Genomic DNA, 22,983 nt, shown 5'->3' on the forward strand with positions numbered 1-22,983 from the left:
AGGAATGAAGGAAATACTCAGATTTTGATTAATTCTGTAATAAACAAAAATCTGCCCTTATTCCCTTATGGGGAAAACAAGAGCCCTTATAGAGTCCTTTGTAGGTTCTCCATCAGTCGGAGAAAATAACAGAGGCCAACCAGAGAATATTGAGAAGCAAAGCAGCTCGTAAGCCTGATCTTTATTGAACTGTTGCAACTGGGTGCCCCCTTCACACGCAGGAAGAGGACCCAGAACCCAGGTGTGCCCAACCTTATATAGACATTTAAAATTGCCTGCCCTGGAGTCTAAGACCACCCCCAGAAACATCATACATACATCCCAGAAGGGGTGTAGCCCAAGACCACCCTCCTAGACACATCATACCTACATCACACAAGGGGCGGTCTGCAACAGAAATCTGAGTGCGTTGTTTATCTCGTCTGACAGATTACCTGTTAATGCTCATTTTATTGGATGCTCTGGGGAGCCTGGCCAGTCTTTTGTAATGATAAATACTTAGTTCCTGAGCCAGGTCACAGGCTCACCCTACACAGATATACCCTTAAGACAGGCTTTGTGAATGTAAAGACAATGGGAAGAGTTTTCCATTTTCCTTTGACCTTGCAGAGAAAACATTTGGTCAGTTTGGGAGCCAAAATGGCTCCAGGGCTGCCCTCCTGTGCTGCCTCAGACATGTGGCCCATACATTTATGTACATGTTTGCCTGGCACATCCATGAACATTTATTATATATATAGAAGACCTTACATTATTTTATTTCAATCGGGATCTGGACTAAGACACCAACTGCAGAGCTGGGCCAGATGGGGAAATCCTGGGCTGGCTTATGTAAACCAGAGTACAACAGAGGCCATTAACAAGACAATGGAACTCCCCTCTCGCCCCCAGGTGTGAACAGAGACTGGGGATTTGGAAGGTTGCCAGGGTAACTGCTCTGGGGAAGGGAAGGGGTTTTCTGGGAGGAAGAAGGGGCAAAAAAAGCTGAGATCTGTCTTGGAGAGGGAGGCGAAAAGTTCACAGCTGTGGGCCATGTTGTAAGATATGGACTTCCTCCATGCAGACAGAAGGTGTAAATAGGTGAATGAACCATATTTCTTGAAGCATGACAGTCCCTGCCGCATCTTCTGTTCTCCAAAGGGACACAGACTTCGGACCCCATGGGCTCTTGCCATCGCTTGGCAGAGGGAGGGGCAGGCACCCAGCTTTTTAAACAGTCTGCTCTGAGTAGGATTTTTCATTGTCTGTGAAATATACTCGGAGTCGAGTGTGGATTTCATGCTCTTTACTCAGCTCATAGTAGTGAGGAATGAATGTTCCCCCAAAATATCTGCTTTATATACATTATTTACACAATGGGCCGCACGTGATTGGCTAATTCCGGGATTCTCCCATGGGCCAATCAGGTTGCGGATTCACTTTCACCTGGAGCTGGATTGGGTGGCTCCTGCGGACCAATCATACTGCTGCATTGTTCTAGGACCAATCAGACTGCTGCATTCTGAATCCTATTGTTCTAGGACCAATCAGACTGCTGCCTTTTGGATCCTGTTGTTCTAGGACCAATCAGACTGCTGCCTTTTGGATCCTGTTGTTCTAGGACCAATCAGACTGCTGCCTTTTGGATCCTATTCAACTCAGTACATAACAGTCTGCCAGCCCAGAAATATGTTCAGATGCTTCTGCGCATAGCCTATGCACATTCAATTGTCTTTTTTTGTTGACCTTGTCAACAGGGATCTCCTTCAGCGTGGTTCCCATGTACCTCACAGAGATTGCCCCCGAAAACCTGCGAGGAGCCATAGCCATCACTGGCCATTTCTTTATCATCTTTGGTAGCCTGATGGCTCGCATATTTGGGCTTGACAAACTCCTAGGGACCCAAGAAGGTAAGTCTGAGAGATGCCCCCTTTGGCCTCTTGACACAGAGGTGGCTCACATTGCTTCAAGGGTCAACCCTCTAGCCACACCCACTTCTGCACTCTGGCCACGCCCACAAAGTTTGAATGTGAGCGTGGCCAGCCCATCTAATTTTTAAACCCACCCACTCACGCACACTTGGCATCCTGTCCAGACATGTAGTTATTGACATGTGGTTTAACAACCAATCCGTCTCCATAGGGAACTCTGGGAAAAGTAGCTCTGTGAGGGGGAATAGGGGCAACTCTCAGCCCCTTTTGCAAACTACAGCTCCCAGAAGTCTTTGGGGGAGAAGCCATGAGGGTTTAAAGTGGTATCATAGCACTTTAAATGTATGGTGTGAATTTGGATCCTGTGTGCAACATGGTGTTATATGAAAAAACTGCTCCTTTTTCCTTATGTGGCATTCCCATATAGAGTCCTTAAGTGGGTTCCCTATTGGTAGGAGAAAGTAACAGAGGCCAACCAGAGAATATTGAGAAGCAAAGCACCTAGTAAGCCTGATCTTTATTCAAGGAACTGTTGCAACAAGCTCCCCACTCACCACACGCAGGAGGGAGGAGAACCCTGAACAATGGTGCGCGAGCCCTTCTGTAGACTTTTGAAACTGCCCACCCTGTAGCCCAAGACCACCCCCCTAAAACATCATACATACATCACAGAAGGAGCCGGTCTACAGCAGGAATCCTGTCTGCCAGGATACCTGATAATGGTCACTGATTGCATTACCTCGGCAGCCTGGGAATTCTTTTGTGGTGGTTAATACCTTAGTTCCTCAGTCCAGGTCACAGGCTCACCCTATTCATACACAAATATGTCCTTAAGACAGGATTGGTAAGCAAAAGACAATGGGAAGGCTTTCCCCATTTGCCTCCCTGACTGCAGAGGAATATTTAAGGTCATTGGGAGAGTCAAAATGGCTTCAGGATTGCTCTCCCATACTATTTCAGACACATGGTTCATATATTTAGATATGTGTGCATTTATGAATATTTATTCTATACAGTGGTACCTCGGGTTACATACGCTTCAGGATACATACGCTTCAGGTTACAGACTCTGCTAACTCAGAAATATTACCTTGGGTTAAGAACTTTGCTTCAGGATGAGAACAGAAATCGTGCTCCGACGGCGCGGCAGCAGCAGGAGGCCCCATTAGCTAAAGTGGTGCTTCAGGTTAAGAGCAGTTTCAGGTTAAGAACGGACCTCCAGAACGAATGAAGTACTTAACCCGAGGTACCACTGTATTTGAGACCTTAAAATTCTTATAACAATGGTCTTCAGGTTTATGCCTTGCTCCTATAATGCTTGGTTTATATTGTTTGGTTATTCCTGTCTAGTCATTGTTTGCTTTTTCTTTGTTATTGTTTATAACTAAAACACACAAAAAATTATTTTTTAAAAAAAGAAATTCACATTGAGGTGGCGGAACGGGGTGGGGGTGACAACACGCGCGACAACACACACCTTGGCGGGGGCCAGATACTGTCTCTGCTCTATGGATTAGCCACCTAGTTGTGCTATCCCATTTCATGTCTCTTCCCATCTGTGTGCAGGTTGGCCGTTCCTGCTGAGCCTCACTGGGGTTCCGGCATTATTTCAACTCATCTTCCTGCCCTTCTTCCCCGAAAGTCCTCGGTACCTCCTGATCCAGAGGCATGACGAAAAAGCAGCCAGAGAAGGTAGAACTGAATGGGAAAATGTGGATGTGGTTATTATCATCAGTCTTCATGCCCCAAACCTTTAAGCCCAGGGTTGTACGCCACTAATTAGAGTAGACCCACCGAAGTGAGTGAGCACCAAAAGCGCTGCTGTTTTCACTTTCTGTGCGAGGTGGCCTAAGAAGAGCCTGCTGGATCAGGCCAATGACCCATCTAGTTCACCATCCTGTTCTCACAGTGGCCAATGAGAAGGAACAAGCAGAAGATATAGAAGCATGATTAGTTGTGCCAACAGGGTAAGGAACAGCTTCTATCCATGGTCTTTTAAAAAAAAAAAATTATTAAAATAATTCAACATTAATACACACATATTGTGAATATACAAGCATACAAACATACATTTCATACAATCCTTAAAAATGTTCAAACGTACCTACACTGAATCCCACAGACAATTCCTTTTCCCATCACCATCCACCACCCCTCATCCCACCTTTGTGTTAGACTTCCAATCTGCTCAATTGCAATTTCTTTCCACTTCTATTACTTTCTTTCACACACCTTTAACCTAATTTCATGCTCCTTTTTCTATTATACAATGTTATCCATCTTCTTTAGTATTTCAGTATTTAAAACAGAACTTGTTTATTCTAACAGGAGTTCTGATTTTTCAATATGGTCTCAAAGGAGAAGATAGAAAGGCACTGGAAGGTGTTTAAAGGATACTTGCAAAACCATATCAATTTCAGTTTCAATTCCGGACCTGAGCATGAGCCCCTTCCCCTCCTGTGGTTTCCCGCAACTGAGATTCAGAAGCATTCCTGCCTCCAACCGTGGAGGCAGAACACAACCATCAAAACTAGTAGCAGTTGATACTATAGCCTTCCTCTCCATCAATTTGCCCAATTCTCTTTTAAAGCCATCCAAGTTGGTGGCCGTCGCTGCCTCCTGCAGGAGAGACTTTGGTAGTGCACTGAAGTCGTTTCTTTTGTCTGTTCTGAATCTTTCAACATTAAGCTTCCTAGGATGTCGGTGAATTCTAGAGAGGGGGGGGGGAGAAGCTTCTCTCCATCCACTTTCTGCATGCCACGCGTAGTTGTAGCACAAGGGAATTTGCAGGGTGCCTTCCGGACTCCTGCTACTTTGCAAGAGGGATTCCTGTGCATCCTTGAACAGTTTTGCACATTGAAAGTGATTTTAAAATGTTATTTTGCCCTAGGACAACAAATCTCCTCTCTTTTTTAAAAAAAATCAACTTTTCGTAGTTTGGTAGTTTGGAAAGAATGAATGGTTAAAGGGAAATTGTAAAAACAACCCAAAAGCAAACCAGAGAATGCTGCTTGTCATATAGCAAAAGTAAAGGGACCCCTGAACATTACTTCCAGTCGTGACCAACTCTGGGGTTGCAGCGCTCATTTCGCTTTATTGGCCGAGGGAGCTGGCGTACAGCTTCTGGGTCATGTGGCCAGCATGACTAAGCCGCTTCTGGTGAACCAGAGCAGCGCACGCAAATGCCGTTTACCTTCCCGCCGGATTGGTACCTATTTATCTACTTGCAGTTTGATGTGCTTTTCAACTGCTAGGTTGGCAGGAGCAGGGACCAAGCAATGGGAGCTCACCCCGTTGAGGGGATTCGAACTGCCAACCTTCTGATCGGCAAGTCCTAGGCTCTGTGGTTTAACCCACAGCGCCACCCACGTCCCCCTTATCATATAACCACCCCGTAAAGATATCTGAAAGAATGTTAAATATAGACTGATTGTATGCTGTAGTCTAATCTCTGCATAAACTGGCTATGTTCTCTTTAGGCTCAGTGTTGAACTCAGCAGGGGGGAGGAGGAAGATGGGGACAAAGCTAGAACTCATTGGTTTTACTCACCATTGGCTCTAGCGCCTCCAGCCGTTCGCTCTGGCGCCCCCTACTGTTGGCCTCCCTGACCTCTGCCATATCAGTTCCGGCGGGCACCAGCCTCCACTGCTGGATGAGGCAGTGTGTACAGACTGGGGGTGGGGGGGGCGCTAAGAACCTTCCAAATGCTGCTGAGCCGACATGGGTGGTCTGTGGCACTAGTAAGCCAGTCATCTCCTTCCACACAGCCTTGGTGAAGCTAAGGGGCTGCGACAACGTGGAGGATGAAATCGAAGAGCTCCACGAGGAGGACCTCTCTGAGGAATTGGAAAAGGATATGGACATCTTTACGATATATCACTTCGATGACATATGGAAACACCTCGTCTCTGCTGTCGTCTTGATGGGCGGGCAGCAGCTCACTGGCATTAACGCGGTAGGGCAATCTCCCCGAGGAGAACGGGCCTTTTCGGTGGTGGCTCCTGCGTGTGGGATGCTTTCCGCAGGGAAGCCTGCCTGGTGCCCTCGCTGGCAGATTTGAGGTGCCAGGCAAAAATGTTTTCAGCCAGGCGTTTGGCCTTTAGCCTAGAGAACTGTAGATATTGTGGCCTCCTATAGTGGGTGGGATATTGAGCAGTGAAAAATGCCCCTCCTCACTGGCTCTCTGTGGAGAACCGAAATTAAGACTGAAAAAACGATAGAAACTGAAATGGACAGATTTGTCTGTATCCTGATAGGGGGTCATCATTCAGCTAAGAATGTCTGTTTTTCCTTTCAGGCCAGCTATTATATGGAGATACTCTACATGGCTATGGGGTTAGAAAAGAAAATTGTCGGGTATATCAGCATAACGATATACATTTTGCTTATGTTCATAACTCTCCTGGTGGTAAGATTCTCTCTCATTTCTACATCAACGCCGACGTGATGAGCTCCAGATGTTGTGGCCTACAACTCCATAATCCCTAATCATTGGTCACACAGGCCTTTAGCCTGATGGGAATTGTAGTCCAAAAATGTCTAGAAGGCATCACTTTCGTCTCCCCTGATATGAATGTTTAGCTCCTCCTTGTAATGCTTCTACCCTCGGCCTACTCCAAAGGCCAGCACTTTTATAGTGTGTGTCTGTGTTAAGCTGGCTGAGTTGTTCCAGTTTCCTACAGACAAACTACAAGTCCAGGTTCAGATGGCATGCAAAGACAAACCATGGCTTAGCTCACAGAGGAGGGGCAAAATGGCTGCCATCGCCTCTCCAGAGATCTGGGTGGAATCTAGACACATAAAAAACGCGGTGGAAATGCTTTTGAACAAAGTTTTGAAAAAATTATTGTATTTGCCATAGCTCACCATCGCCATCTAGTGTCACATTTGTATAATGCACTTTACAACCCAGTTTAAACATTTTATTTGCAGCTGTATAGCTGAGTGCCTGGTTTGGCTTAGGGTTAAGTAAAAACAGAGCTTCCACCTCTGGGCCCATCCAGGCTGTTGCTAATTTTGGGTGGGATTCAGATGGGCTCAATCCCCAGTTGCATCTCCAGGTAGGGATGGGAATGTACTCTGCCAGAAACTCTGGAGAGCTGCTGCCAGCCAGTGTAGTCAATACTGAGTTCAATTGGCTAATGGGCTTCACTCAATATAAGATAGTATTTTATATTCCTACGTCTGTAGGGCTATAGTTCAATGGTAGAGCATCTGCTTTGCAGGCAGAAGGTCCTAGGTTCAATCCCCAGTATATCAAGGCTAGGGAAGACACCCTGGCTGAAACCCTGCAAAACTACTGCCAGTCAGTGTAGACATTGCTGAGCTAGAGGGATGCAATGGTCTGACCTGGCACAAGGGAGCTTCTTAGGTTCCTAATCACATACTAGCCAATGAGCGGCGAGAGCTGATTGGGAGGTTTAGTGCAACAAACCCTCTTCCCAAAAATGCGGGAAGCAACAAGGAAATGCACTGGAATTATCTAATCTCCCTGTAAGGTGATGAATATGGCCACCCATTAAATAGCTGACATCTCCCTACAAATAAATCAGAATGTATGCTCAATAGGCAGGCCATCTTGAAGCACCCTTCCTCTCTCCTTCTAACTTCTCTGTTTTTTGTATCCGTTAGATCCGTTTTGCTGATTCTTCGGGGCACAGAAATCTCCTACTCAGTGGCTTGGGGATCTGTAGCATCACCTGCGTCCTCTTAGCCATGGCGATTGAATTACAGGTCTGTATTGCAAGTCCGCAAACTCTTGATGTCTGACGCTAAGCACCCACCAGCGCGGTGCCCTCAGTTCTTGGGATAATGGTAATAATAATTTATCTGTTGCATTTCTTAGTGTTTTTTGTTTGCAGAAAGTAAAGTCCTCAAGGGACTTGCAATGTAAGACAAGAATGAAAACCAAAACTGAAATAAAATAAAAGCTAAAAGCATTCTTATGCATGAAACAAAGGAGGCCACAATATCCCAAACTCCCCGAGCCTGGCTGAAAAGAAACATTTTTGCCTGGTGCCCCCAAGTAGTTTTGCCTGGTGCCCCCTGGGAAGAGAGCATTTCATAAGCAGGTGCCACCACTGAAAAGACCGTTCTCCTAGAATCATAGAATCATAGAATCATAGAGTTGGAAGAGACCACAAGGGCCATCGAGTGCAACCCCCTGCCAAGCAGGAAACACCATCAGAGCACTCCTGACATATGGTTGTCAAGCCTCTGCTTAAAGACCTCCAAAGTAGGAGACTCCACCACACTCCTTGGCAGCAAATTCCACTGTCGAACAGCTCTTACTGTCAGGAAGTTCTTCCTAATGTTTAGGTGGAATCTTCTTTCTTGTAGTTTGGCTCCATTGCTCCGTGTCCGCTTCTCTGGAGCAGCAGAAAACAACCTTTCTCCCTCCTCTATGTGACATCCTTTTATATATTTGAACATGGCTATCATATCACCCCTTAACCTCCTCTTCTCCAGGCTGAACATGCCCAGCTCCCTTAGCCGTTCCTCATAAGGCATCGTTTCCAGGCCTTTGACCATTTTGGTTGCCCTCCTCTGGACACGTTCCAGTTTGTCAGTGTCCTTCTTGAATTGTGGTGCCCAGAACTGGACACAGTACTCCAGGTGAGGTCTGACCAGAGCAGAATACAGTGGCACTATTACTTCCCTTGATCTAGATGCTATACTCCTATTGATGCAGCCCAGAATTGCATTGGCTTTTTTAGCTGCCGCGTCACACTGTTGGCTCATGTCAAGTTTGTGGTCAACCAAGACTCCTAGATCCTTTTCACATGTACTGCTCTCAAGCCAGGTGTCACCCATCTTGTATTTGTGCCTCTCATTTTTTTTGCCCAAGTGCAATACTTTACATTTCTCCCTGTTAAAATTCATCTTGTTTGTTTTGGCCCAGTTTTCTAATCTGTCAAGGTCGTTTTGAAGTGTGATCCTGTCCTCTGGGGTGTTAGCCACCCCTCCCAGTTTGGTGTCATCTGCAAATTTGATCAGGATGCCCTTGAGTCCATCATCCAAGTCGTTGATAAAGATGTTGAATAAGACTGGGCCCAAGACTAGCACCCCACTAGTCACTCTTCTCCAGGATGAAGAGGAACCATTGATGAGCACCCTTTGGGTTCGGTCAGTCAGCCAGTTACAAATCCACTGAGTGGTAGCATAGTCAAGACCGCATTTTACCAGCTTCTTTACAAGAATATCATGAGGCACCTTGTCAAATGCCTTGCTGAAATCAAGGTAGGCTACATCCACTGCGTTCCCTTCATCTACCAGGCTTGTAATTCTGTCAAAAATTTCTCTGGCTGATCCCGTTCCAGGCCGTGGTGATCATCTTCAAGCAGGTGACGATGTCGAAGTGGTCCTTCCAGAATTCCCGCAGGGTGATGGTGGTGCAATCAGCCACCTTGAAGCATCGCCTGAAAAGCTCCTTGGTGTAGAGTTTTTTGAAATTGGCGATGAGCTGCTGATCCATCGGCTGGAGCAGTGGCGTGGTGTTAGGCGGCAGGAACATGATGCTGATGAAGCTGAACTCCAGGATGAAGAGGAACCATTGATGAGCACCCTTTGGGTTCGGTCAGTCAGCCAGTTACAAATCCACTGAGTGGTAGCATAGTCAAGACCGCATTTTACCAGCTTCTTTACAAGAATATCATGGGGCACCTTGTCAAATGCCTTACTGAAATCAAGGTAGGCTATATCCACTGAGTTCCCTTCATCTACCAGGCTTGTAATTCTGTCAAAAAACGAGATCAGGTTAGTCTGACATGACTTATTTTTCAGAAATCCATGCTGACTATTGGTGATCACAGCATTCCTTTCTAGGTGCTCACAGACTGTTTTCTTAATGATCTGCTCCAGAATCTTCCCTGGTATTGATGTCAGACTGACTGGGCGGTAATTATTTGGGTCCTCTTTTTTCCCCTTTTTGAAAATAGGGACAACATTTGCCCTCCTCCAGTCTGCCGGGACTTCGCCTGTTCTCCAGGAATTCTCAAAGATGACTGCCAGTGGTTCTGAGATCACATCTGCCAGTTCTTTTAATACTCTTGGATGCAGTTCGTCTGGCCCTGGAGACTTGAATACATCTAAACTAGCCAAGTATTCTTGTACTATCTCCTTAGTTATTCTGGGCTGTGTTTCCTTTGCTGACTCATTTGCTCCAAATTCTTCAGGTCGGGCATTGTTTTCTTTATCGGAGAAGACTGAGGCAAAGAAGGCATTGAGGAGTTCAGCCCTTTCTGTGTCCCCTGTTTGCATTTCACCATCTTCTCCTCTGAGTGACCCCACTGTTTCTTTGTTCTTCCTTTTGCTACGAACATACCCATAAAAGCCTTTTTTGTTGCTTTTAACCTCTCTAGCAAGCCTGAGTTCATTCTGTGCTTTAGCTTTTCTGACTTTGTGTCTACACGTGCTGGCTATTTGTTTGAATTCCTCTTTGGTGGTTTCCCCCCTTTTCCATTTTTTGTACACATCCTTTTTTAATCTTAACTCAGTTAAAAGTTCTTTAGATAGCCACCCTGGCTTCTTTAGGCACCTTCCATGTTTCCGTCTCATTGGTATTGCCTGACATAGTGCTTTTATTATCTCCCTCTTAACAAACTCCCAGCCATCATGAACTCCCTTTCCTTTTAGTATTACTGTCCATGGGATCTCACCCAGCACTTCCCTAAGTTTTATGAAGTCGGCTTTCTTAAAGTCAAGAAATTGAGTCCTAGCATGCTTGGCTGCTCCTTTCCGCTGTATAGTAAACTTCAGAAGAGCATGATCACTCGCGCCTAATGATCCTTCCACTTCTACCCCACTAACCAGCTCATCAACATTGGTTAGGACCAGATCTAAAATGGCTGTTCCTCTTGTTGCTTCTCCCACTTTCTGGACAATGAAGTTGTCTGCAAGGCCAGTGAGGAATCTGTTTGACCTTATGCTCTTGGCTGAGTTTGACATCCAACAAATATCCGGGTAATTGAAGTCCCCCATTACTACTATCTCCCTTCCTTTTGCATGCTTGGCCATCTGTTCCAGGAAGGCATCATCTATGTCCTCCGTTTGGCTTGGAGATCTATAGTAAACTCCCACAATGAGGTCTCTGTTATTCTTCTCTCCCTTAATTTTGACCCAAATGCTCTCACTTTGGCTTTGAGGTTCTAAATCTTGGATCTCTTCACAGGTATACACATCCCTGACATATAACGCCACTCCTCCTCCTTTCTTGTCTGGTCTGTTTCTCCGAAATAGATTGTATCCCCCCATTATTACATTCCAATCGTGGGACTTATCCCACCAGGTTTCAGTGATGCCTATTATGTCATATTTAGTTTGCTGTACCAAGAGCTCAAGCTCATCTTGTTTATTTCCCATGCTTTGCGCATTAGTGTACAGACATTGAAGTCCATTAATCATTCCCCCATGTCTCTTATTTAAGGATTTTTTCCTCCCACCACTAGGTCTGCATGCTGTTTGCTCCATTTGGTCTATGACATTTGGATGATCATCTTCATCAATTGATAGACTCCTACCTTCAGGAGCACTGTCTCCCTCCCCCACATTCGTCAGTTTAAAGCCCTCCTGATGAGGTTTCTGAGATTTTTGGCAAAAACATTTCTCCCAAACGTTGTGAGGTGCAGCCCATCGCTTGCCAGAAGTCCATCTTCAAGAAACTGCAGTCCGTGATCTAAGAATCCAAACCGTTCCTGTTTACACCATTTGCGAAGCCAGCTGTTCACTTCCACTATTTTTCCCTCTCTCCCTGGGCCACGTCGTTCAACTGGGAGGACAGATGAGACGACAATTTGTGCATTTAATTGCTTCAATTTCCTGCCCAGAGCCTCGTAGTCTCTTTTGATCTTCTGGAGGCTATTGCTTGCAGTGTCATTGGTTCCCACATGAACCAAGAGGAAGGGGTATTTGTCAGTGGGTTTTATGATTCCTTGCAGTTGTTCAGTTACATCTTAGATCTTAGCACCGGGGAGACAGCACACTTCCCGAGACATCTTGTCAGGCCCACACTGCTTCTGTTCCCCTCAGTAGGGAATCCCCTATCACCACTACACGCCTCCTCTTAGGTTTGGTCGGGGTTCTTCCGTGAGCTGTCCGTTCCAAGGTCGCCTGCACATTCCCTGAGGACTGACTTTGCTGCTCCTCTTCATATACCTGATCGACTGAAATGAGGGAGAGATCCTCAAATGGAGTCTGCTCTTCGTCTTCCATGCTAGGGGAGAGGACCTCAAATCGATTGTGTATTTCTAAACAATCAGAACGAACCCTGGGCCTCCTACTTCTTTGAGTCACGTTTCTCCATATATCTGGCTCCTGTGTTGATGAACTAGCCTCCTTCTCAGGGGTGTCCCCTGTCTCCTCCTTGGTGGAGACGGTGTGCTCTGTTGCTTCCAAGAAGAGCTCCAGCTCTCTAATTCTTTGGAGCGTAGCTACACGTTCCTCCAGTTGCTGGACTTTGTCTTTTAAGAGGGCAATCAACATGCAATTGCTGCAGGTAAAGCTGCCTGCAACCTTTGGCAAGATGGCAAACATTGCGCAGGAACCGCAGGCGACTGCAGCTGTTCCCTCCCCCTCCATCTTGAGAACGTCGTTGGGGTGGCTACAGCGGTCCTCCATCATAAAAAGCGTGAAGACAGGACAAATAACTCCCCCCACACAAAAAAACAAAAAAAACCCCTAGGTCTCCCCCAACAAACGTTTGAGACTAGCGCCCCTAAACCTAAAAGATGGATCAAACTGCGCACGCCGCTAGGCGTGCGCCGCTGCCCTACTACCTCTGATAAGCTCCTCCCATAGCTAATCACCTTCCTCAACAGAAACCCTGCCCCCTCTGACCTTTGCACAGGGAGAACAGCTAATCAGCCACAAAGAAACACACACACACACAAGAAAACCCTTTTTGCTCCTTCTTCAACTGCTGCCCTGCTACCTGTTGCCAGTCTATAGAGATGGCACATGGAGAAGAGCATCAAATGATGAATGATGCTGATTTTGTGTAGTGGATGCTGCTTTAATGGAAATTATGGGTTGCAGTCAACTGAATCCTACTCAGAGGGAAACCATTATAATTATGTGGTGTGGTGGTCAGCTGGTGTGGTGCAGTGATTAGATCAGGGGTCAGCAAACTTTTTCAGCAGGGGGCTGGTCTACTGTTCCTCAGACCTTGTGGGGGACTGGACTATATTTTTTTGGGGGGGAAATGAACAAATTCCCATGCCCCACAAATAACCCAGAGATGCATTTTAAATAAAAGCACACATTCTACTCATGTAAAAACACCAGGCAGGCCCCACAAATAACCCAGAGATGCATTTAAAATAAAAGGACACATTCTACTCATGTAAAAACACGCTGATTCCTGGACCATCCGCGGGCTGGATTTAGAAGGTGATTGGGCCGGATCTGGCCCCTGGGCCTTAGTTTGCCTACCCATGGATTAGATTGTTGGATTGGGGTGTGAGGAGAACTGGGTTCGAATCCCCACTTGGGTCACAAAGCTCACTGGGTGTGACCTTGAGGCCAGCCTCTCCGCCTAACCTACCTCACAGGGTTATTGTGGGAGAGGGAGAATCATGTGTGTGCCACCTGGGCATCCTCAGAGGAAAAGGTGGGATAGAAACGCAATAGATAATTAAATAATAAATGAAGAAATCCATTAACTTCAGTGCTGCATACCAGCCGAGATGAGCTAAAGTCCATTAACTTCAGCGAGTCTGCTCTGAGTTGGACTGGCATTGGATAAAACCCTATAATTTTATTTATTTGTTCATTTATTTCTACAGTCACGGAACATGAACATTTACACATTGACAAAATGGTAGCTCTATGGGGGAAGCTCAGGAATTTCTGACACCAAACTGCAGTTCCAAGAATTGCTTGCAGGAGGTGATGACAATTGAACTGGTATAAAACTGAGAAATTTTGCAGGACAGAGCAGATAGGCTGTTAATTAAACCATGTTGTTGTTTTATTGTTGTTTTGATTTCCTTCCTCCCAAAGGAGCCCAGGGTAGCACATGCAGCAATGATAATTTTTTTAAAAAAACAACACACAACTCAAAGCAATTTTAAAACACTCTAAAACCAGTTAAAAACCTTTTTATGTATAAAAAAACAGTTAAAAACACTCTTAGCTGGTGATCATAGGGTTGCCAGGAGCAGTGTCTTTCAGCCATTAAATGCCTAGGTTAAACAAGAGTGTTATTAAATTCCTGAAAGTAAGTAATGAAGGGAGAGGGTGAGAGATGCGCCACACCAGGGAGGACATTCCACAGGCAAGGAGCCACCACTGAAAAGGCCCTGTTGTGTGTCAACGCCAGCTGGGCAGTCCCCAGTGGCACCACCCCCAACAGGGTGCTGATCACCTGCTGATCACCGTAGGGTCTGAGATGGTTGATACTAGGGAGAAGAAAGCACCACTGAGTTCAATGGAGCTTATGCCCAAGCATAGGAACACAGTCACGGTCCTATTAAATAGGGTTTTCTGGTGATAATGATTGCAGTAGTGGAGTATCTATGTCATTTGCAACCACAGCACTGTCTCTGCCTGAACTGTGAGTCCCTTTCTCCAACAGAAGACCATCTGGTGGATGTCATATGTCAGCTCATCTTTCGTTACCCTCTTCCTCATTGGACAGTCCATCGGGCCAGGTAAGCTCTCTGATGAAGATGATTTATGAGACTTGTCCATCTCTTGTTACACTGAGCTCTCCAGTACAGTGGTACCTTGGTTTACGAACTTAATCTGTTCCGGAAGTCCATTCTTAAACCAAAGTTTCTTAAACCAAGGCGTGCTTTCCCATAGCACCAGGGGACACAATTTACACTCAACAGGAAGCGGAACATGTTCTGCTTCCAAGGCAAAGTTCACAAACCAAAACACCTACTTCCGGGTTTGCAGCATTCTTAATCCAAATTGTTCATAAACTAAGCTGTTCTTAAACCAAGGTACCACTGTATTGACATAGTTGGACAAAGACACACTCAGTCCGTAAAAATATATGCAATGCCACACAGACACACCCCAAACAGCTGTGTAAGTGTGCTGCCAAACATCATCATAAGTCTGAAGGGGAATCCAACATTCGTGCTGCTCAGAGCAGATCCATTGAAGCTAGCGAACTTCAGTTCGCTAATTTCAGTAGGTCTTTTCTGAGTAGAATTTCACTGGCTACAACCCTAAGTCTTTACCTGGGCCACATTCCCAACCATACATTTAAAGCAGCATCATGGCACGTCAAGAAGTCATGGCTTCCCCCAAGGAATTCTGGGAGCTGTAATTTGTTATGGGTGCTGAGAGTTATTGGGAGAATCCTCTACTCCAGGCATAGGCAAACTCGGCCCTCCATATGTTTTGGGACTACAACTCCCATGATCCCTAGCTAACAGGACCAGTGGTCAGGGATGATGGGAAGTGTAGTCCCAAAACATCTGGAGGGCTGAGTTTGCCTATGCCTGCTCTACTCCCCTCACAGAGTTCTCTGAGAAGAAGAGTTGGTTGTTAAACCAGTCTAAGAATTTCAGTTCTTGGGGAGGGGGGGCGCAATAGGGGCCTCCTAGCCACTCTCTGCACCTCTAACAAATGGCAGCTCCCATAATTCTCTGGAGGAAGCCACGACCGTTCAAAGTGGCATCGTAGCATTTTAAATATATGGCCAGGATGTTCAGGGCTCCTTGAGGAAGCACAAGAGATGAGTAGCATAGATAAACTTCCCTGTTTAGGGAAGTTTTTTAATGACTGATGTTTTAATGTACCGGTACTTTTAATATTTTGTTAGAAGCCGACCAGAGCGGCTGGGGAAACCCAGCCAGATGGGCGGGGTATAAATAAAAAATTATTGTTATATTATTATTAGCGAAAATGAAAATGGGGCATTCTCTCTCTCCTGGCCCAGATCCGGTTCCAGTGGTGATTGTAGCAGAGCTGTTCCTTCAGTCATCCCGGTCCACTGCCTTCATGGCTGGGGGCTGTGTTCACTGGTTCTGCAAATTCGTTATCGGAGTCGTGTTCCTTCAGATGGAGGTAAGTGGCTTTGGCTAATACATCCAAGGTTCTCTTAGAAGAGTCCCAGGTCATCAAACCTGAGCTTCCACAGACTCCACCTGCCATGAGGCGCTATTGGCGGCAGCAGCAACAATGTTCTATGCTTATGATAACATTTTATTCTCCTTCTAATTGTGCTGTTTTAAATGTGCATTTGATACTTGACTTCCTTTAGCAATGTTTTCTTTTGAAATGTTTAAGAGAATGGTTTTTTGTGTGTTGACTTTGCTGCGTTAAATGTGCATTCTGTAGCTGGCCTCCTTTGCAATTAAGATAAAGATTTCCAAAATTTCTCAAATTGGATAATTACATAACGACTATGTTTCATAGATTGGTTTCCCTCCCTCCCACCTACCCACCCACCCCTCCCTATGTTTTTATTCAAACCCTTTTCTGCTGCGTTATATAACAAACTCTTCTCTATTACAAAAAAAATAATAATCCTTCTAGTACAATTATTTAATCGTTTTTCGTCCACTGCTCATATCTCAAATCCTGCCTGCAATTTCATTTGGCTATAATGCTTTTTCAAATAGTCCCAAAAAGGCCTTCACTCATCTATTAAAAAGTTTGTCATTTCGATCTCTTGGTTTAGCTGTCAGCTTTGCCATTTCTGCATAGTCTTTTACTTTCAGAAGCCATTCCTCCTTCAGAGACTGGTTTTCTGAAGCACCTGCCCCCTCCATTTAACCTTGCTTTAGCTGTGTTGAAGAAGGGTGTTAAGTTGTGGGTGAGCCATATCAGACGACACAGCGATTCTTTAAACAGCTCTTGTTTATTCACAGGCCAGAACAGAACAGAACTGAAGGGTTCAGCCAGCCTGCTTATATAGAGCTCCACTAGAATTCAACAGTAACCATTTTCTGTAACTATCCAATCACTGAACGTCACTTTCAATCCCTTATTTGCATATGTGGACCTGAGTGAAAACTATCTACAGTATCCCCCTGCTGGCCCAGGGTGAGAACTTCAGTACATAACAAAGGGTGCTTCAGAGAGCGGTTTGCCAAACCGCTCTGAGAAGTGCCTCCGATCTCTGCCCCGTTAAACAGCTTGCATGGGCTGCCTGCTTGCTCGCTTGCCTGCCATTATGCACGAGTTGGTGTGGCGGCTACTATCTGTAGCTTGATGACATTCTCTTACACACATTCCATTTTGTGCTCTTTCTCTCTATCCTTTTCTCCCTTTTCTCTCTCCAGATACACATTGAGCCTTACAGCTTTCTCCTCTTTTGGCCTCTCTGCGTAGCCATCTTAATTTATGCCTTCAAGCAGATCCCGGAAACCAGTGGCCAGAACTTCCTGGATATCAGGAGGACTGAGGCAATCCGAATGACCAGGACCCTCCTGCTCATGCAAATCTCAGAGGACTAGAAATTTGGGAGACAGTCCATGCAGCTATTTGGAGATATTCTGTTCGGTTGGCCCATTGGTGATCGCAGCAGTTTCCCTTCTTTTTTTAAAAGAAAAAACTGTCTAACAGGCTGTTTTTCTATTGGTGCTTATTGCTCAGCCTTCATTATCATTATTACATTTTTGTTGATAATAACACATGCTGTATAAACTGAAGTATAATAATAATAAATCCACGTGTGGTGTATATCCCTGTTTCCAGGAAGTCTGTGTGTTTCTTTTCATAGAATCATAGAATTGTAGAGTTGGAAGGGACCCTGAGGATTATCTTGTCCAACCCCCTGAAATGCAGGACTATGCAGCTGTCCCATACGGGTATTGAACCTGCAGCCTCAGCATTATCAGCACCACGCTCTAACCAAGTGAGCTATCCAGGCTCTAACAACCACAAAATTACAATCCTGCCTGTTTCTCCAAGGAGCTGAAGGCAGCATCCATGGTTCTCTCCTCTATTTTGCCCTCACGACAACCCTGTGAAGTAGGTTAGGCTGGGAGATGGTCCCAAGGCCATCCCAATGAGCTCTCAGGTACTCTTTGCTGTGAGAAGCCACACTGATGCCTTTGCCTCAAAGGCCTGAGGTAAAAGTGTCCCTAAGGTTTCTTAAACTCAGTCATCAGGCCTGTGGAGGAGATGCCATGGAGGCGACAGGTGGATTCCAACGAGATGGGGGCAGCAAAGATGGAGGTGGAGTTAGATGGCCCAGGAGAAGGCCTGTGTGAGGTGAGGGAGGCGGAATTGGGGCGTCAGGGAATGTTGGAGCTTGCAGAAGTGACCAGGGACCAAAAGGCTCAGGAGCTGGATTCTGGGGAAGGTTCCGGTGGGTTGTCAGTGAGCTTGCCGATCAGAAGGTTGGCGGTTCGAATCCCCACAACAGAGTGAGCTCCTGTTGCTCTGTCCCAGCTCCCGCCAACCTAGCAGTTCGAAAGCACACCAGTGCAAGTAGATAAATAGGCATCGCTGTGGTGGGATGGTAAACGGCGTTTCCATGTGCTCTGGTTTCCGTCACGGTGTTATGTTGCGCCAGAAGCGGTTTAGTCATGCTGGCCACATGACCCGGAGAGCTGTCTGTGGACAAAGGCCCGCTCCCTTGGCCTGAAAGTGAGATGAGCGCTGCAACCCCATAGTCGCCTTTGACTGGGATTAACCGTCCCGGGGTCCTTTACCTTTTTACCTTGCTAACAGCAACTTGCTAGATCAGGCCAGTGGCCCCTCTAGTTCAGCATCCTGTTCCCCAAAAATCCTTTGAGAAACCGGAAAGTAGGACCCGGGCGCAAGAGCACCCTTCTGTGGCATCACAGCCTCCAACTATGGAAGGACAGTACAACCATCTTGGCTTGTAGGCATTGATAGCCTTGTCGTCCATGAATTTGTCTAGACCTCTTATAAAGCCATCCAGTTTTGTGGCCATCACTGCCTTTAGTGGGAGGGAGTTCCACAGGTTAACTGCACACTGCATGAAGCAGTCCTTTCTTTTCTCTGTTCTGAATCTTCCAACACTCAGCTTCGTTGGGTGGACCTGGGTTCTAGTGTTATGTGAGGGGGAGGGGGAAGAAAACCTTTTCTATATCCTCTTTCTCCATAGCACAAGGCGTAATTCTATACATCTCTTGTCAGGTCACCTCTTTTTTTATTCTCTAAAGTAACAAACCCACAAATGTAATATTTCCTCCCATAGGCGCTACACGAATGCTGAACACTTGAAAGCCCCATACTAATTATTATATTACCCTTTAAAATCCTCTGGGATTTAATGTGAACTTGGGAAATTCTAGCAAAAGAAGAGGAGCTCCAGGCAATGAAAGCAGCGCCGTTCCATCCCTACCGGGATGAACTTCTTATATCTTCAACCATCATGTACAGTAGATCAATATATTTAATATTGTATTTAATTGTTGTGGGGCGAAGGTCATGTTGTTGTTGTTGTTGTAAAAATATTTCAAGCTCCTGATTTGCAATTTGGAGGGGAGGAGGTGCTAAACTGAGAGTGTGTGGCTTTCCTAAGGCCATTTAGTGTGCTTGTGTTAAAGGTGGTTTTAAGTCAGGATTTGCTGATGGTCCCTTAGCCTGGTTTCTTCCAGAGAGGATACACAATCCTGTTAATACTCTGCAGGCAACCTCTGAGCAGCTATGCTACACCAGCTGTATTACTCAGGTTGCAAATCGTTCAGATCTGATACGCTCCGACATGGGCGTCCTTTATTGGGCCTTCCAGCTTCCCCTGGAATGTTTCAGCCACCATCCCCTGATTGGCTCTTGCAACGCCGTGAACCTTCCGAATGACTTGTTTCAATGGGAAATAGAACCTGGCTGCCTTTTCCGCCATTCACCAGTTCCGAAAGCTTGGGCTAGTTTGCATGTCCTTTGCCTCTCCGTCCCCTACCCAGCCTAAGAAGGAAGGATGGCTGCCAACAACCTAGAACTGGAGAACCAGTTGGACGTTCCAAATGCTGGACTCGAACTCTCGACTGCCAGCCTGACCGAGGATAAGGTATGATGGGAGATGTACACCAATGAGATATTCAGTGGGGCAAGGTTATCTCTGCACACAAATTCAACAGGGAGGACAGGGAAAGATGTACTGTAAGTGACATCCCATCAGAAGAGTCCGCTGGATCGGGTCAAAGGCCCCTCTAGTCCAGCTTCCTGTTCTTGCCATAGCCAACCAGTTGCCCCAATGGGAAGCCCACAAGCAGGACCTGAGTGCAGCAGCAACTCACCCTACTTGTGGTTCCCAGGCACTCCCAGGCATACTGCCTCCAACAGAGGAGATAGAACATAGCCATTGTGGTTAGTAGCCATTGTTAAACTCCGGAATTCAATGTCACAAGCTGTACAATGGCCACCAACTTGGATGCTTTACACTCCGGTGGCAAATTGATGGGGGATAAGGCTATCAGTGGTTTTTTGGCCTTGATGGTGTCCAGGGATTGTCAGGGACTGGACTGAGGAGGAATGGTAGGGGCCGACCTCCCTTCTCCTGAACCTTCCCTAGAACAGGAGGACAGTATAGATTTAGAACAGTGGTTTGCAGAAGGCCATAGTTCAGAGGCTACAGAAGGGAAATATTGGGAGAAGAACAGCAGGAAGAAGAAGCGCTGGGTGAGAAACAGCTGACAGACTCAGTGTCTTTGGAAAGCCTTCCTGAGCCCCCCTCTTCCAGGACTAGGTGGGCATTGAGAGTAGTAGAACAGAAAACTCAGAGGCAGAAAGCTCAGTTCAGCCATCGCAGGGATGACGGAGGGGGTTGGACTTTACTCTGAGCGACGCCATTATTTAATAGAGACTGCATTCCTTCCTCTCTCTCTCTCTCTGTGTGAATACTGAATAAATTACGTGGTAAGAACTCTTCTTGTTTATCTGCTTTTTGGCTGCCACCGGGATAGGGATCGGATTCCTTTAATTTATTTTAACCAGTGTGTATTTCTTACTCTGTATCTTATAACTGAACTTTTAAAATGTTGTAAGCTGCTTTGAATCCCTACTTGGGAGAAAGGCAGGGTATAATATATTTATACCTTATAATATTTTACCTTATAATATATTAAATAATGGTAACAACAACATTTGTTTGTTTGTTTGTTTGTTTGTTTATATGCCAACCAACCACCACTCTGGGTGGTTTCCAACAACTTAAAACACAGTATGACTTCATACATTAAAAACTTCCCTGAACAGGGCTGCCTTCAGATGTCTTCTAGAAGTTTGGTAGTTGTTTATTTCCTTGACATCTGACAGGAGGGCGTTCCACAGGTCGGGCACAACTCTCAAGAAGGCAACAACAGCAACAGAAGGCTAATGCTGTGTTCTAAAGTAATTTGCAGCAGTCGATAACTTTTCCCTTTTCCCCAGGTAAGCCAGTCATCTGATACTCAGCATCAAAGATCCACGTCAAGCATTTCAACAAGGAGAAGAAAGTCCGTAGGATCCCGCAAAGGGGTAAGTTCAGAGGGTTTGTTCACCCAGCGAGGTTTTGTTAAACAAACTGATGTCTGTCTGTTTCCAGAATGCAAACAGGTCTGGCAGGAAATCCCATCAAATGTATTTATTTTATTTATTGGGGGCGGGGCGGGAATGTGTTAATGCGAAAACTCTTTTAAGGCTAAATGGGTTACATAGTAAAATGCAGTTAAAATGAGCAAAATGTTTCAAACCAAATATGCATAACTAAATCCTTTTGTCTGGGTCAGGCTGCTGTCTAAAATGATATAGCGAGGGTGCTTGCCTCATACAATATTATTGCTAAAACAAAGGAGAATAATTGAGGAAATCAAGTAGCAGAGCAGGGTGTAAGAGGACAAAATGCTTCCGGGTCTCTTTCACTGAGACCAGCAGGACATTTTTCAAATACAGTCATACCTCGGTTCCCGAACGCCTTGGGAGTTGAATGTTCTGGCTCCCAAACGATTGAAAACTGGAAGTGAGTGTTCCAGTTTCCGAACATTCTTTTGGAAGCCAAATGTCCGATGGGGCTTCCGCGACTTCTGATTGGCTGCAGGAGCTTCATGCAGCCAATCAGAAGCCACACTTTGGTTTCCGAACATTTCGGAAGTCGAACGGACTTCCGGGAACGGATTCCGTTCGACTTCCAAGGTGCGACTGTACATGCATCTCAGATCAGATGCATATATAAGTGACTCCCGACTTTTGCAGCGGTTGCATTCCGGTGCCCCATTCACATAACTGAAAATCGTATAAGTGAGGAGCACCCTCCAAGCACCCTTTAAATGCCCTCTCGAACACTCTCTATCCAATCCAAATTTTTAAAAAATACTGTACCACAATATAGCCACAATTGGAATTGGAGCTCTGGGCATAGCTGTCAACCGTCCCTTATTTGGCGGGAAACTCCCTTATCCCAGCACCGTTTCCCGCTGCTGTCCCTTATTGATGATGTCCCTTAAATTTCCAGGGTTTCAAAGGAAGCAGCTCCTCTCCCTCCCTGCCAGCCAGGGAGGAGGGAGGCTCCAACTGTGTTGCTTGGCTGCATTGCTCACCCAATAAGGAGTCTCAGAACGACAGGGGGTGGAGCTTGCATGCCTTGTGCCGATCAAATCGGCCGCGTTGCCTGGGGACTCGCCTTTGCTCAGCACTTCCCAGCGGAGAGGTGACGGTGGTTTTCCTTGCTGCATCCCCTTTGCCGGGTTGCTGCGCTGTGGGAACCACCACTTGAGGCTTCGTTTGGCTGCTGGCTGGGCTTTCTGCCTTTGACTTGGAGGGGCTCAGTAGTTGAATATACCTGTGCCCGGAAAATCCCTTATTTTGGCTGCTGATCCCTTATTTTCGAGGCTGCTGGTCCATAGGCGCCGACTCCATGGGGCTTGAGGGGGCCCGAGCCCCCTCAAAAATTCATTTGGGGGGCTCTGCCCCCCCAATAATCTCCGGCGCCCCTCCAGCAGAGCGCCATCGCCGCCCCTCCCCCAGCCCAAAATGCACAGGGTCCGGCTGCATGCCTCCTGCCCTCCCTCCCGAGCAAAAGCTCCACCCAATTTCCTTCGGAGCTGATTAATAGGCGCAGCACGCTCTCCCCTATTCGCTCACGAGGAGGCGGCGCCCCTTTATTTGCATATTCATGAGCTTATTTATTATTCATGAGCTTTCCCGGTCCCCCCCCCCCAATAT

At 46.2% G+C, this 22,983-nt stretch overlaps 2 protein-coding genes across 2 annotated transcripts in view; both read left to right on the plus strand.

Annotated features, from left to right (window-relative positions):
- LOC308572465 (solute carrier family 2, facilitated glucose transporter member 5-like) overlaps positions 1 to 17,399 on the plus strand; it is a 34,210-nt gene extending 16,811 nt beyond the window's left edge. Inside the window, exons 6-13 of the mRNA XM_081168561.1 lie at positions 1,737 to 1,889; positions 3,477 to 3,602; positions 5,679 to 5,866; positions 6,209 to 6,319; positions 7,543 to 7,644; positions 14,483 to 14,558; positions 15,803 to 15,930; positions 17,151 to 17,399. Coding sequence (XP_081024687.1) covers positions 1,737 to 1,889; positions 3,477 to 3,602; positions 5,679 to 5,866; positions 6,209 to 6,319; positions 7,543 to 7,644; positions 14,483 to 14,558; positions 15,803 to 15,930; positions 17,151 to 17,324 — 1,058 coding nt within the window. The 3' untranslated portion in view covers positions 17,325 to 17,399. The remainder of the gene's footprint in view (positions 1 to 1,736; positions 1,890 to 3,476; positions 3,603 to 5,678; positions 5,867 to 6,208; positions 6,320 to 7,542; positions 7,645 to 14,482; positions 14,559 to 15,802; positions 15,931 to 17,150) is intronic.
- Positions 17,400 to 19,690: 2,291 nt separating this feature from the next.
- The window catches only part of LOC308572459 (solute carrier family 2, facilitated glucose transporter member 5-like), a 39,970-nt gene continuing 36,677 nt past the window's right edge, over positions 19,691 to 22,983 (plus strand). Inside the window, exons 1-2 of the mRNA XM_081168545.1 lie at positions 19,691 to 19,852; positions 21,214 to 21,300. Coding sequence (XP_081024671.1) covers positions 19,763 to 19,852; positions 21,214 to 21,300 — 177 coding nt within the window. The 5' untranslated portion in view covers positions 19,691 to 19,762. The remainder of the gene's footprint in view (positions 19,853 to 21,213; positions 21,301 to 22,983) is intronic.

The sequence above is a fragment of the Podarcis bocagei genome (genome assembly GCF_964188305.1).
Source record: "Podarcis bocagei genome assembly, chromosome: 13".
In the NCBI taxonomy this organism is placed as follows: Eukaryota; Metazoa; Chordata; class Lepidosauria; order Squamata; family Lacertidae; genus Podarcis; species Podarcis bocagei.